This window comes from Pimephales promelas, chromosome 2 (genome assembly GCF_988280905.1).
Source record: "Pimephales promelas chromosome 2, fPimPro1.hap1.1, whole genome shotgun sequence".
Taxonomy (NCBI): domain Eukaryota; kingdom Metazoa; phylum Chordata; class Actinopteri; order Cypriniformes; family Leuciscidae; genus Pimephales; species Pimephales promelas.
The window spans coordinates 25997132-26013243 of record NC_142770.1 but is presented as its reverse complement, the minus strand read 5'-3'; the positions used below and the strand labels follow the sequence as shown (position 1 = coordinate 26013243).

Below are 16112 nucleotides of genomic sequence, written 5' to 3'. Positions count from 1 at the left end.
GTAGCCTTAGTGTGCCTCCAGAAACAGGGTTGGGAAACACTACTGATTAACGGTTTTCCCCGCTGGCCGTTGGTTTATGCCAACAGCCCACATTTTGGATGTGATTTTGGATTGTTTGGAGAACACCACACTACACTATGTTCAAGAAACCTATGTTCAAGCAAATCCATTGATTTCAAAAAGGCAAGAACACTCTTCCTGTTAATGGACCGCAAAAAAACAGCATATATTCTGAACTCACCCCTCTGAAGAGCCACTTCTCTGATGTAGAGAGGAGAGAAAACGACTCCTTCCTCTGCAACATCGGCCTGGTGGGAGAAAACAAGGAAAACACATCAGACGAGCAGGTGATTACACTGCAGCAGCAGTGACATTAAACACTAACACTGACACTGGTGAACTTTCACAGGAGAAATCAAATCCATTCATTTCGATAGAGTGCTGCAATGATGGCATATTGTTGTAGGCCAAAACCCAGAAACGAGTTAGCACTTTAGCACTACTGGTTTCAACGCCCTGAAATCTATGTTTTTTTTTTGATGGGGTTTTGGTCAAATGCCTGACATAAGGTCTGTGGGTACCACAGGCTCAAAATATTTCCAAGTCTTATTCTGCAACATGAAATACGTCACTAAAATCACCTTTTTAAAAGCTCTTACTTGAAGTCTCGTTAAAGGTGATTCCTAACAAGTGTCTAAACTGAACTCTGTCAGGAATATTAAACGTCATCAGGCCGAACAGGTGAAGCCTCGTTGTGTTTATAACTGCACACTTGTATAATAACTCAAACTTTCAGGAAAAAAGTGTGAAAGCATTGGTAGAAGATTAATGATGGTAGTTATGGGACTGTGGTAACATCAATATTGGGCGACAAAATAGTCGCGATCGGGAGTTTCGTGTGAGGGTGAAAAAGTTCAAATTGTTGACTGCTGCCGCTGGGAAGAAAGAAAGAAAGTGTCATTGCTGCACTGTCGATAATAAACAAAGGACAAGTTTTGCTCATGTGACTGGACCTTAAAGGGATAGTTCACTTTGACATTAATGTTTGGTATGTTTTATCTTACCTCAAGGGCATCCAAGATGTAGGTGTCTTTGTTTCCACTGTAGTTTCAATTTTGACATTTTTCAGTCAAACCGTTCTTGTCTGTCAGTCATACACTGGAGGCTAAGTGGGTCCACCAAAAAGCATGCACAGAGAAGTCCAAATTAAACATGATTTAATGGCTCGTAAATGTAAGTACACATTGATGGCCTAAGACACGAAACGAGCGGTTTGTGTGAGAAAACGAACAGTATTTATATCGTTTTTACCTCTTGTAATCAGTCACGTCCAAGTGATCTGAATCAGTTGTGCAATGTCCAACTGAACCGAACTGAATCAGATTTCGGAGATTTCGGAAGTTTTACCTTTTCCTAAACATATTTAGATATACCGAAATCGTCTTCCATCGCGGTTTCCCGTATATCTAAATATGTTAAGTGAAAGGTACAACTTCCGAAATCTCTGTATAAACAAAGAGTGACGTAGGCGCGCAAGCGATCACTTCCGGCGCATGCGCAGACAGAAGCGCCCGTGCTGTCAGATCATTTTGTCATGGCTATGATTACAAGAGGTAAAAACGATATAAATACTGTTCGTTTTCTCACACAAACCGCTCGTTTCGTGTCTTAGGCCATCAATGTGTACTTACATTTACGAGTCATTAAATCATGTTTAATTTGGACTTCTCTGTGCATGCTTTTTGGAGGACCCCCTTAGCCTCCAGTGTATGACTGACAGACAAGAACGGTTTGACTGAAAAATATCAAAATTGAAAATACTGTGGAAACAAAGACACCTACATCTTGGATGCCCTTGAGGTAAGATAAAACATATCAAAAATTAATTTCAAAGTGAACTATCCCTTTAAGGGCCGGTTCACACAGAACGCATTTGTTCTTCCACTCTGCTGCTCTTCCATTGTTTTCTCCATGTAAACATGCATAGTGTCTCGAGTTTGACCTTGCATTTTTTATTTATTTACCTCAAAAAGGTGTTCTGTGTGAATGATGGAGACACATTAGAGAACCGCTAGAGTCCAGGAAATGAAAAGGTGACGAGTTTTTCTCTTGGATGGAGAGATTTCCATTGACTGCAGTTTTGTAAACAGGTAGACAGGTCTGTGTCAGTCATCAATGTGGCAGGACAAGGGGGAACGACCTTTTCCTGACCCAGATCCACAGGTGAGGCCTTTTTGTCTGGCTATTGTGACAAGCTGCTGAGAAACATCTTTACACACGATTCTCCAAATATTTGAGCTTGTTACTAGAGAGCATTTGATTGGACAAAACCCGATGAGAGTGCAGAATGATGCCATCATAACGAGACTGCACGACGACAGTGAACTAACAGTGAACAGTTGCTCTTTGTTAGTTCAAATTAGTCGTTTCACTAACTACAGTTAACTAATGGGACATTATTGTAAAATTTTACCAATTACCCAGATCCTAAGTGAGTTAGTCATTATAGTTTTATTCATAAAGCGCCTTTCCCAAACTCAAGGCACATTCCCTCATACATTTAAAAAAAAATAGTCCATTGAGTCTAAGACATGCTATATAAATCTAATAAATTATTATTTCAAATGTTAGAAAGAACACCTTATGGATTAAACACGTATGTAGATCATCTGTATATTTCATACACACAGAAAATTCACACAATTGGACAGTATATAGTATAAAGTATAAAATGTTATAAGTATGATTATTACAGTATGCCATTCTGGTACATGTTTACACCAGATACTGATCTCTAATCATTTACTGCCATCTAGAGGCCAACCTTCAATCTCACCTTTCAAAATAAGTCTGAATCTTTGAATCACTTCAGTAGACTAATATAATATCTATCTGTCTATTATAAACATAGTTACTATTATAGACTGAGATTAAAATGTTGTCTGGCAAATACTATTAAAGGTATGTTGTTTTTGTCACAGCAACCCTTCTATTTTCCAAAAAATAATACAAATAATAATAAAAAATCATTATGGCATACATTTTAGTACACATATAAGTTTAAAGTAGGGAAAAACACAGTAAGAGTCTCTGGCTATTACATAGTGATGGGAGTTCAGGAAGCAGTTTCCTGATCTCTGCAATCTTACCTGCACAGGAAACACACACACACACACACACACACACACACACACACACACACACACACACACACACACACACACACACACACACACACACACACACACACACACACACACACACACACACAACACACACACACACACACACACACACACACAGCACAGATTCTATTGGAGGAGATCAAACATGTTTGATATTTTAAGCCGATTTTAGAAACACGTTGTTTTTATTCGTGAGTGAGTTTGTTACATTCAGAACAAGCTGAAAGTCTAAAAGTTAAAATCTAAAACAAGCTAAAAGTGTATGATGCCTAGTGTTTAATAATTTCAGCTTTCCAGCCTTAAATCTCAATTTACGCAGTCCAACCATTGTATTGGTTAAGTATTTTGAGCAATGAATATGCATGTGGAAGCAATGAATATGCATGTGGAAAAAATTGAGCAATGAATATGCATGTGGAAATCATAATTTAGTGCAGAATTTTTGTTTTGTTTTTTGTTTTACCTGTGAAGAGATGACTCAAGGCCGGCAATGTGTTATGGCGCCGTTTTTTATATAAACAATATTTATATTTAATATTTATATATAAACAATATGAATGTAAGCCAGAGGAGAACTGGCCCCCGACTGAGCCTGGGTTCTCCCAAGGTTTTTTCTCCAACCAATCTGATGGAGTTTTGGTTCCTTGCCACTGTCGCCTTGCTTTTGGCTTGCTTAGTTGGGGATATTTAATATTTAATATTTAACAATATTATTGATCTGTGTTGTACTACTTTCATGTTATCACTGTGAAGCTGCTTTGATACAATCTATATTGTGAAAAGCGCTATATAAATAAATGTGACTTGGCTTGACTGTCTGAGAAAAATAGATTGGTATAGAAAAATACAAACAGAACAACCAGTACACACAGTCAAGATCAGACAGAACAGAACAAAACACTGAAATCAAATACACAAGAAAACTACTAAAACAAACGAGACACAGGTGATGCAACTCAATCAATCAATGAAAAAACAACGCAACAAACTAAAAAACTCAAACAGAACAAACAAGACACATTATTATAAGCGGATCCCAGGAGAACATTATAAAAGAACAAAACAAAAGCAGTTCATGACCCCTTTAAAGAATGTCAAGAATATTTTTAAAAAGATTTTTTTAAAAACTTCGTGCCTCTACACTCTTAGAAAAAAAGGTTCATTTGGGGTTCTCTATATGAAGCATAGGGTTCTTTACTCAACTCCAAAAGAACCTTTTATGCTAAAAAAAGGTTATTTAATGACAACAAAGAACCCTTTTGGCACAATAGGCCATTATTCATTCATATATTATATTATTCTGCCACATTTTGTAGTTGTAATTAAATTATTGTTCATTAAACTGTTGTAGTAACTTAATATCACATTTTAATCATGCTGATTTTTGGAGGAGAAAAAACTGAAATGGCACTCTTCATGTGATATTGATTAACTGCATAAAATGATATAAATATATACATTTTCTAACCCCCATATCTTTAATTCTGTGATCATTCACATGCATTCATAAACACATTTTAAGGTCTTGATGTTTGTCAATAATATGAAATATTTAATACGAAAAGGACAAAAAAAAATGATAATGAGTGAACCCAAAAGGTTCCATATAGAACCTTTTTCCTGGTTAAAAGAACTCTAAAGGGTTCTTATTATTGAACCCTTTTAGAGGGTTCAAAATACGTAGCGCTTCTATATCGAACCTTTTATTCTAAGAGTGTAGTGTCACTGAAGAATGGAGAGAATTAACATTAATAATTACGTAATGCACTGTGCAAAACTATATTTTATATATATTTTCTTCTGAATTTTAAAATTCATTTCAATTGTATTTCAAAATAGAAAGTTGATATTCAGTAAATGGCCTCATGCATTTATTTGAAAAATTAAACACAGCCAGAGCTGATCTAACATTTTACCCGTTTACACTCGTCCTGAACATTACTGTGTCTGTGTGTCTCAATTATTATAGGTTGTAATTCAATGCATGTTTTTAAAGACAGCAATCGGACAGAAACACTGGTTTGTCATGTGTTTTTCTTAGAATGTTTTACCATGTAGAGGCATCATGTGCTTTTGAGTATAGACTGTGTGTGTGTGTTTGTGTGAAAAGATTTGTTTACACTTGATCCTGACCTGCTACATAAATCTATTAACATGCATCATGTTTGAAATCACACACACACACACACACACACACACACACACACACACAGTACTGACTAACATGCTGGCAAAGCAAGACTAGCCATGACATCATGGACTGCAGAGCCTCACCCTTTAAAGCCATCAGACATTCTGCCCTCACAAACATCCACTAAAAACCTTTCTAGAAGTCTTATATTTTACCACATGACTGCCAGATAAAAAGATCACAAACATCCACAAATACATTCTCCAAATCACTTTTGAATGTTCTAGGTTCAAAGAAGTGAACTTCTATCTGTAACATTTGTGGTATAATGCTGATTACCACAGAAAATGATTGAAAGTAACAGAAATCTTGCACCTGGCCAAAAACACAGTAACGCACTTGAAATGGAAGTAAACATGCAGAGTTGTTTAAGCTGAATTTTTGCTATGCATTATTACATTCAGTTTTTTTTATTTTTTTCTTTATTTGACTTTTTTAAATTACATCTGTGGATGTGGATTATATCTCTGTTTGATGTAGAAATGTAGTTTATGGGATACTCCACCGGTTTTTCATATTAAACTATGTGATTCCCTTAACTAAGACGAGTTGATAGATACCTCTGTCGTGGTATGTTTGATCAACACTTTGATCGCACTTAACTAGCCCAGTTCATTCGATATAGGCCAAGCAGAGAAGCCACCAAACACCTCCACGTTTTCCCTAATTAAATACAGTTACACGAGTAGAGTAACTTGACCTAGGACGGTGACACAAAATAAAACGTTGCGCTTTTCTAAGCGTGTAAAGTGGATTACTATATTGTATGGCGGAATACCACAGCAAGTGATTGGGAGCACTTTCGACTCGGCGCAGTAATATCATCACTCGTGAATAGTCCTCTCTCTCTTCTCACTCTCCGAAGTGATGATATTACCGCGCCGAGTCCATAGATATATATGCGCTGAGTGGAAGCACTCACAAGCACTTGCTGTGGTATTCTGCCATTCAATATAGTAAACATGAGTGTTGTGAAGTGATTTGATTACGACTCACGGCCCTAGACGTACAGTACTGTGAGTTTAGAATTGTCACTGAAAGTTTGAAAAGGCAGCTGAAAAAAGATATCAACTGAATTTATTCAATCATTTATGAAGGTTCACAATGAGCTTAAAGGATAATTCCGGTATTTAACACCTTGAGTCTATTTTGTAGTTAGTTTTGAGTGAAATAGAGTGTTGGACTTAGAAATTTTGACAATGGGTCCTGTCTCGACTTTTTGAGAATCGCCTGTGACAGCGTTAGACTGGCTGTCTATGGGCATGCACAAACATGTCCTTAAAACAACCCTTAAAGGTTCTATAAGCGATGTGGGGCCAAAACATTTTTTGTCACATACATCAAACGTCTCCTCACTATCGGCTAGCTGCCTGTCCCCTCAACACACTGTAAAAAAACGCGGTCTCTGTAGACACCACAGGCTCCACAAACGGCAACAAAAACAATCATGTCTTACCCGGACCACGAAACCTAAGTGCGGACACCAACACTCTGCGGAGGAGGGAGGGTCTAGCTAGCCTCCGATTTGTTTGAAAATATTCCGAACGTCAACACCCAGGATCGCTCAGAGAACCTTTAACGTTCATTTTCAAAACTGTGCAACTCACCGAGTGGTTGGTGGTGTTCGTTGATTATTAAAAACAAATATATCGGCGCTATATGTATGCTTTCAATCCGCGTTGTTTGCTATTGTGGAACTATTTATTCAGATACCTCACAACCGCGTATAAACTTCCGCTCGATATTTGAGTCTGAAGCGTTAGCACACTCCCGACCACTTGATGGCGACAACCAGTACGCTGTACGGAACACGGTGTCTAGCGCACTGAAAAAAAGTCCGGGAGCACAGTTGCTCTGCTCATGCTAGCCTTCTGAGAGACGGAGAACCGAGCGAAAAGACTACAACCAAATGTAAACAGACCCCTCTCCTTTTCTGTTAGCTAGCCTAGCGCAGTAATATCAACGAGCACTGAGTCCTCCAGCAGATATCAATGCGATTTTAAAAAATGACAAATAAAACACGACAGAAACGGTATTTCGCTACGCTACTTGTATCAGAACATCAACGAACACCACCAACCACTCGGTGAGTTGCACAGTTTTGAAAATGAACGTTAAGGGTTGTTTTATGGACATGTTTGTGCATGCCCATAGACAGCCAGTCTAAAGCTGTCGCAGGCGATTCTCCACCACTCTATTTCATTCAAAACAAACTACAAAATAGACTCAAGGTGTTAAATACCAGAATTATCCTTTAAAGAAAAACGTCAATTCAAAAGATTTTGAAATTCATTCTAAAGTGTTTGTTTATTACTTAATTATGAATTGCTTAATATTAATTGTAAAAACAAGTAATTATCAAAGTCAATAGATGTTGTCTCTGAATTCAATTATGATCAAGGTAGAGGGGGAGTGACTTCGTGTCAGATATGTGTCGCTTCATTTTCCTCACAGCTGATTGGTCTAATCTCAGTTTACGATCTCTCACCCAGAAAAAAAGCTACCGTGCGTGTACATTGTGTATCTTCCAGTGAAATGTTTTGCTTAAAGTGATTTTAGTCTGGTTTGTGTGACACATGCAGTATAAAGAAAACACCTATTTTACCACAATAGAGAGAAACTGAGAGTGTCCCTTACTTTCCACTGCTGAAGTTGCCAAGGCCAGTTACAGATACAATAGAGCAATGTGGGCAGAAGTACAGCTGTCAGTTTCTGCCAGGCATCGTCACAGCTGAGCCGGTCTCGGTGTGGACAGCAGGTGCAGAAGCCCAAAGCAGACACTATACAACAGCTTAATGCCAAATGTGGAGAAATACAACCGTGGCACAGTGGTTTTCCCAATCACAAATGAATACAGACAATTGCATTTTTATCAGAATGAGATATTCGACTTCTTTAATGACCAGACTGATCTCATGAAATGGTGTATGTATGACACGCCAACTCGTATTTGACTTAACGTTACATTACTGTATATATAAATATATGACCTACCCCAACCCCGTCCCTAAACCTAACCGTCACTGGGGTTAATACCATTTATGAGTCTTCCCCTACCATCCTAGGAAAAAAAATACCGCTCCCCAGATGTAGATCTACATTTTGCTTCGTTTCGCTCGGACATTTAACGGCGTGTACATACACTCATACACTTGAATACACGCGGATAGCTCAAAATTGCGTATAGATACCACGCCACTTGACTTGAAAGTTTACGCAAAAGTCATGATGTCATGTTGTGACAGTTGATAGACACAATCCATTCCAACATGGAAAAACAGTGTCAACAAACGTAATGATTGATGATTGACGACTGGATTAGGCAAGCTCTTTCCACACGCCGCAGGACACGAGGGAGCGGACTCTTAGTCAAAGCAGAAAGAGTGAGTGTGTGAGAAGAACAAGAGGTGCAAACTGAGCCGCTCAACAGCTGTAAGAGAATCTGATTCAGTAACTCGACGCCAAACTGCAACTCTACATTTACAATTACTCACTTCCCATGTTTCAAGGCCTTTCCCATCTGTTCCACTTTCAGCCTCAGTCAGAACTTGGAAGGGAAACTCATTTGTCACAAAACTATGACCAAAATGTATTGTTATCAGTAAATAAAGGAGGAACCAACTATATATTTGATAGTAGATACACATGTATTGAGTCTATGTTAGCTCATAAAAAACATATGGTAAAATGTTTTTTTTGGCACTCTAAATAGGGAGGGTCTATATATTCAAAGTTGCAATTTGGCACTTGCATTCTATAAAACACTGTGCTGATAAGTAACTGATTATATCTGGATTATTAGATTAGTGCACTTACAAACAGTTACTTTTTATGGATTACATGATTATGGATAAAATATTCATATAATGAAAGGAAATTTTTTTTTTTTTTAAATGTAGTGATTATCCCTAATTCTTATTTTTAATATTTTCAATTTTACATTTTCATGATTTAATCAATAATTAGCTCCTCATCAACTTACAAACATGCTTGGGAAACCCTGATGTAATGTAATGTTGTTAATGTTGTTAGAGGTATTCCGGATTTCATGGAAGGAGAGCTCGACTGCATACAGGGAGTAGGTCTGCTTATTTTTCAAACTTATTAGAAGAAAATAAACATAATCCTAGGAATATATTTTGAAACTTGCCAATATGGTACAAGATTATCCTATTTAAATCAGTGTGATAAACGAGTTAGTTTAAAAGTAATCAAAAAGTACTCAGATTATACCTAGAATATGTAATAGATTACAATGCTAACTAAAGTTTTCTTCATTTGCATTCAGTGCTAGACATTTCAGATTAATTTCTTCAGGCCAAGCCTCATAAAATAAGGGACTTTTGATGCCATTTTCAAAAGAAACTCTGACAGACAAGACAAAAGGCTGTATGTGGAAATGTGTTGCATAAAACTCTGAATGAGACCATGGCCTGAAGGTCCTCGAGATGTTTCTGGATTGCAGCATCTAATGGTCAAAAGTGTTTCAATCAACTTGCGACTTGCCATTGTATACATAATTATATGGATAATTCAAATTATTAGTTTTAAAACTTAACATTTAACACAGCTAGGTTTTGGTCACAGTAGTTCGAGATACTAGTCAGGCAGGCGTGTATTGTTCAGGGTTGTTTGTGTCTGTCTGTGTGAACCTTCACTGTATCTCCTTGCTTATAAAGTGAGGAAAGGAACATTCTGATATCCCTTCAGGCTTAGAGATGAAGGCCATGTCTGTTATGTTACACTGTTTCTATAGAGACTCATGAAGTGTTTGAGCTTTGAGTAAGCGTGCACAGACAGCACCTGACCTGTTACTCCCTGTGTGGGAAAAAGGGAGTTTTTTCTGTGCAAACTCTTACTTCCTCTCTGAATGTAATAATTCTCAAAATGAGAAAACCCTGGAATTCACAAACCTCAGTGTGGGAAATTTCACTTGCACATTTCATTTTTCATATCAGGCCAGTTCACCTAGCTCACCCTAAAATGAAAATATTGTCATTGTTTAGACGCCCTTGTGTAATTTCAAACCCATGTGACTTTTGTTCATTTTTCATACAGAGAAGTAAACAGTGGAACAGAGGCTCAACATGAATGTTTGACGTGAGAACAAAGCTCATTGGTTCCTGCGTGTCATGTCTGATCAAACATGTTTACTATATATATATATATATCAGTGGAGATTTCTTTAAGACTGCAAGGGAAGTTCAGCTTCCCCTATAATGTCAAAAAAATAATGGTCAAATGTGTACTATTGTGTTAACATTTTATTGAGTAAAAATGCGTTAGAACGCGGTAATCTCGAAGACGAGTTCGTTCAGAATAAGCTACAAATAGCAGGTCAGCTGACTTGATCTCCTTCATGCATACCTGTAGCGCGTCACAGTGCATGCATTTTCCTATGGCATTTCCCCGTTGAAGCTCGGCGTCCATTGACTTCAATGGGGCTGCTTTGAACAGTTTTTTTCAGTGCTGTTAAACTAGACGGTCATTGGATAAATGCTGCGATTATGTCCCGCCCACGGACGCCGGGCGTCTCTGGGGTGAATAGGGAAGTGGGCTGGCCTGGCGTCCGGGCGTCCGCGTGATGATTGGATGATTGCATCTCCTTTTGATTGACAGCGATTTCACCCAATAAAAAAAAAAGCTGACGCGGAAGCTATTTAAAGACTTCGAGCTCAGTCTCGTCGCGGATTTTGTGTGCATTTTACTCGAAAGACGAACTGCTGTAATATATTTCTTAGTATTTGCAATTTTCATCAGATATTTCACAGTTCAACCTAATTCCCACATTTCTTCCGTCGATGTCAGGTGTCTTGTTACATGTGCGGGCATGGTGTTTGAATCACGGCACATCTGTCTAGTTTAGTTTCACTTTTGTGTTGGGATTCGGACATGCATTCTCCGCGTGTTTGTTTTCGGTTGTGAGTGCACAGGATGACCTTATGGTCGTACTCATGCGTAACGTTAGCGTTCTGTCTTGTCGTGTTCGCTCTGTTCAGTGTGTTGTGTATTGTGTAGCACATGGCTTGTGTTTACATCAGCCATGTGCTTTCATGTCATGTTTTGTCTTGTGCTGTGTAGCACACAGCTTGTGTTTTACACTAACTGTGTGCTTTCATGTTGTCATGTTCTGTGTGAACACGTGTCTTATGAGTGTTCTCATCGTTCTTCAGGTCTCATTTTGTGTGAGCACAATTGCTTTTTAATTTATTTTTTTGGTCACGTGTTTTTGTCATGTTTGGTATGAGCACATGGCTTGTGCTTGTCATGTGTTTTTCCTTGTGCCATATGTGCTTTCCTGTCATTGTGTCGACTCCCATATTGTTTCCTGATTATTAGTTACCTGTCCTCTCTCGTTACCTGCCTTTTTTTTGCTCCCAATTTATTCCCCTTGTTTTTTTTTTTTTGGTTTTTGTTTTTTTTTATCAATAAAATAAAGCCCATCAACTCTGCATCGAGTCCTCGCTCTTTTCACCATCCCCACACCTGACAGTCGGGTTTAAAAAAAGAAGAAGAAAAAAGAGCTTCCCCTCTTTGAAAGACCAGCAGCCGCCACTGATATATATATATATGTGTGTAAATAAAATAATTTATATGTCAATAAAAGCATAAATTAAATGTGTTCATCATATATGTGTTCATCATGTGTCAATCAGAGCAAAGTAGACCAATCACTACAGAGTCAGACTGAATCATCTGACCAATCAGAGCAGAGTAAACCAATCACAACAGACTGGACCATCTGACCAATCAGAGCAGAGTAGACCAATCACAACACACTGGGTCATCTGACCTTTCAGAGCAGAGTAGCCCAATCACAACAGACTGAGTCATCTGACCAATCAGATCAGAGTAGCCCAATCACTACAGACTGGGTCATCTGACCAAAAAGAGCAGAGTAGACCAATCACAACAGACTGAGTAATCTGACCAATAAGAGCAGAGTAGACCAATCACAACAGACTGGGTCATCTGACCAATCAGAGCAGAGTAGACCAATTACAACAGACTGGGTCATCTGACCAATCAGAGCAGAGTAGACCAATTACAACAGACTGGGTCATCTGACCAATCAGAGCAGAGTAGATCAATCACTACAGACTGGGTCACCTGACCAATCAGAGCAGAGTAGACCAATCACAACAGACTGGGTCATCTGACCAATCAGAGCAGAGTAGATCAATCCCAACAGACTGAGTCATCTGACCAATCAGAGCAGAGTAGACCAATCACAACAGACTGGGTCATCTGACCAATAAGAGCAGAGTAGATCAATTACTACAGACTGGGTCACCTGACCAATCAGAGCAGAGTAGACCAATCACAACAGACTGGATCATCTGACCAATCAGAGCAGAGTAGACCAATCACAACAGACTGGGTCATCTGACCAATCAGAGCAGAGTAGACCAATCACAACAGACTGGGTCATCAGACCAATCAGATCAGAGTAGACCAATCACAACAGACTGGGTCATCTGACCAATCAGATCAGAGTAGACCAATCATCTGACCAATAAGATCAGAGTACACCAATCACTACAGACTGGACCATCTGACCAATCAGAGCAGAGTAGACCAATCACAACAGACTGGGTTATCTGACCAATAAGAGCAGAGTAGATCAATCACTACAGACTGGGTCACCTGACCAATCAGAGCAGAGTAGACCAATCACAACAGACTGGGTCATCTGACCAATAAGCTCACGGAAAGGAGGGTTTAAAGAGACTATCGAACTGTTTTCAGACTTTCTGAGAGATAAGGTGAGACTGCAAGCAGTGATTTCACCAAAAGCAACATGTTCCTGGAGCAACATTCCTATCACCCAATCAGATTTGAGGGACAAGTTTAAAGTTTATGTCAAGGTCAGGCTTACAACCAGAGTTAGGTGCTTCAACACCAGTGTTATTCACCCCCCCCCCCCCCCCCCCATTTCCCTATCCCTTTGTAAGAAAGAGATGACATGTTGGGTAAAGAGTAAATAAACACCCAATTTTCTTCAATTATTCCATATTGGAGATAACCAAGATAAGTAAGACCATGTGATATGTTGGCGCCTGTCACCTAAAACACAACCTGTAGTGTTGTGCTGTTAATTCACATAACAGAGCATGATTCAAATAATACGCATAATGAGATATATAGGGTATATGTACATGGTGGGAGAGAAAGAGTGTGATGGGAATCACACACATTTGTAGAACCTGGCCTGGGTTTGCCATGAACTTGCCATGAAAAGGCCAAAGAAAACTCCGCTAATCCCACCAAGGAAGAGGGCCGTGAGGATCAGGGCAGGTCGGGAGGTTATTCTGAACACATTCATCAAGCATTAGCGTGGGGATTATGACCCGGCACGCTTCGCTGCACTCCTCGCCCATCGGGGTCTCGTCTCTGGTTAGCCAGGGCAGTTGGAAAACCTGCTAGTCATGGATAATCACAGATAGACTGATTGTTGGCCTCACAGGGTCTGAAGAAACACCTGCCAAAACACTCAACAGGTGAGCGATCTGCTGCCGTGTGATCAGTCCTGTCCTTCTGGTGCAAAAGATCATATCTTTATAGACAGAGTGACTTTTGAACCGCACCAGGTCACTGAGACATCTGTTGTGGTATCTAAATATACAGGGAATAAAAGTATAGTCCCATCAGCTGTCATGACAGACTCTCACATGTCGAATCATACAAACCATGAAACCCATCTACAGCATGAGTCTGAGATCAAGTCCAGAAACTAAACAAACCTGGAGCCCTCAACTAGCAAAGCCTTGCAGGACCAGTGTGACCACACACTTACTGCAATAAAACACGACAGAAAAACAGCATTCCCTCATGTTATGTGCACGTGAAAACCTATACAACAGGTTCAGCAGTGACATGAAGTATGGAATGTGTTTGCAGAGAGAGACATCTGTAGTGTATATACTGTCTGTAAATGTTCATTTTTCAATGCAGTCTATGGGGTATAACATACGTTTTCTTGAGTTAAGCTATAAATAATTTAATTAACAAGCATAAACGATAATTAAAGACAAACTTTTTCTTTGATAATCAAAAAAGCCAACTATTTTGGTAAGGAGTAGTGACAGATTTACGCGTTCCCAGAGAAAGCTTTGGTTCTGGACAAACGTTCATCAACATTATTAGAACGATGTTCATAGTTATCTGGACTTTTAAAATGCTTTCAAAACTTTCATAGAGCGTTTTTCTTCACAACATTGAGAGAACAACGTTATGGGAACATTAGCGAAACATTTTTTTTGTTATCAGTGAATACCCTCTAATTATTAAATAGCATACATATATTTTGACAATCTAGATAGACAATATTAATCTATTGTCTTTATTTGATGATGTATTAGTACTCACCCTGATGTTTCCTCTGCTCCGACACTTTGCATTGAATCTGTAGATATATCCAGTCAGAACAGAACTTCACACCTTCAGGCGTTCATCAGATCGATACAACTGACTAACACTCACTTACACACTCACATGTTTCGTATAGTTTAACACAAAACATGAAAAAGTATCAAATTAAAGCGCTTCGCATCAGGTTTGAGGGAGAATGTTAGCGGTCTCCTATTCCTCGTTTGTACTGTTGTGACACGCCAGGAGCGCCACACACACATACACAAACACACACACTCCTCCTCTCTTCAGTCGGATGGGAGAGGTCTGGTTTGCCGATGACAGGTCACGCGCATGTGTCCCACTAACCCTCCACGAGCAGACATGGATCATTAATGCTCCCCTTTAAAGTTTTACTGCATCCATGAAACATAAATGTGTTTCAGAACATTTTACTACAGTTTCACAGTAACATTATTTCTCATTAAATGTGTACATGTAGGCTATGTCAATCCTTATAATGGGCAGTATCTGTTTATATAATTATAAACAGATACTGAGTCTGGGAACCGAGTATATTGTGCTACTGTCACCATGTAGTAATGAGCTAGTGTGCGGTATTAGTACGCCCCCTTGCGACGCTACTTTACCAACCAGTTAAAATACATGTTTACAAATTAGTTAACAAACATTATTGTTTAAAGAGGTAAAGAAGTCTTATTTGCTTAGCTTTTCTAAACTCAGTTAGTGAAACATAAAAAATAATAATAATAATTTAAAAAAATAAAATTTCCTTTTTATACTACAAATCCATGAATATACTGACACTGAGTCTTACTGAAATAAATATTATAATGAAACTGTATGTGCAGTAGGCTACTTTATTGCACAAAGCACAATGCACATTTATTAATATTAAGCTTAAAATGTGTTTTAATATCACTATTAGTAGTATGATGTATGTGTATAATATCAGTCTTAAAATAAATACAAGATATTTAAAGTGTGCCTAAATACTTGCATTTCCACTTCAGCACAATCAACTTCAGTATATCTTTAGTTGGACCTCGGCACTATTTTTGGAAGTATATTAGGCACAAAATTACTAGTTACAATTTAGCAGACTTTAAGTATATCAGCTTATTATACAAACAGTACAGTTGCAGGGTATTTACAGTACATTAATATGCACATTTATTTGTAGTATACTTAGCATACAATACATGCATTTCAAATACATAATATATTTATTTTTCACTGTAAAAATGAAATTAATAATTTAAAAAAGTATAATAAAAAATTAACAAAAAAATGAACTATTTACCTGCAAGCCGTAAGAATTATTTATTGCACTGATCCTATATAATATATTACCAGACCATTGG

At 38.3% G+C, this 16112-nt stretch overlaps 1 protein-coding gene across 2 annotated transcripts in view; it reads right to left on the bottom strand.

The window, feature by feature from the left end:
• Window positions 1–15013, bottom strand: part of arhgef3 (Rho guanine nucleotide exchange factor 3) — an 81090-nt gene extending 66077 nt beyond the window's left edge. The window contains exons 1-2 of one of the 2 annotated variants that reach the window (XM_089118297.1): window positions 14746–15013; window positions 242–308 (exon numbers count right to left, since the gene is read on the bottom strand). In XM_089118297.1, coding sequence (XP_088974423.1) covers window positions 242–308; window positions 14746–14777 — 99 coding nt within the window. In that variant the 5' untranslated portion in view covers window positions 14778–15013. The remainder of the gene's footprint in view (window positions 1–241; window positions 309–14745) is intronic. The other variant, XM_089118294.1, reaches the window with a different exon arrangement.
• Window positions 15014–16112: the final 1099 nt, after the last annotated feature.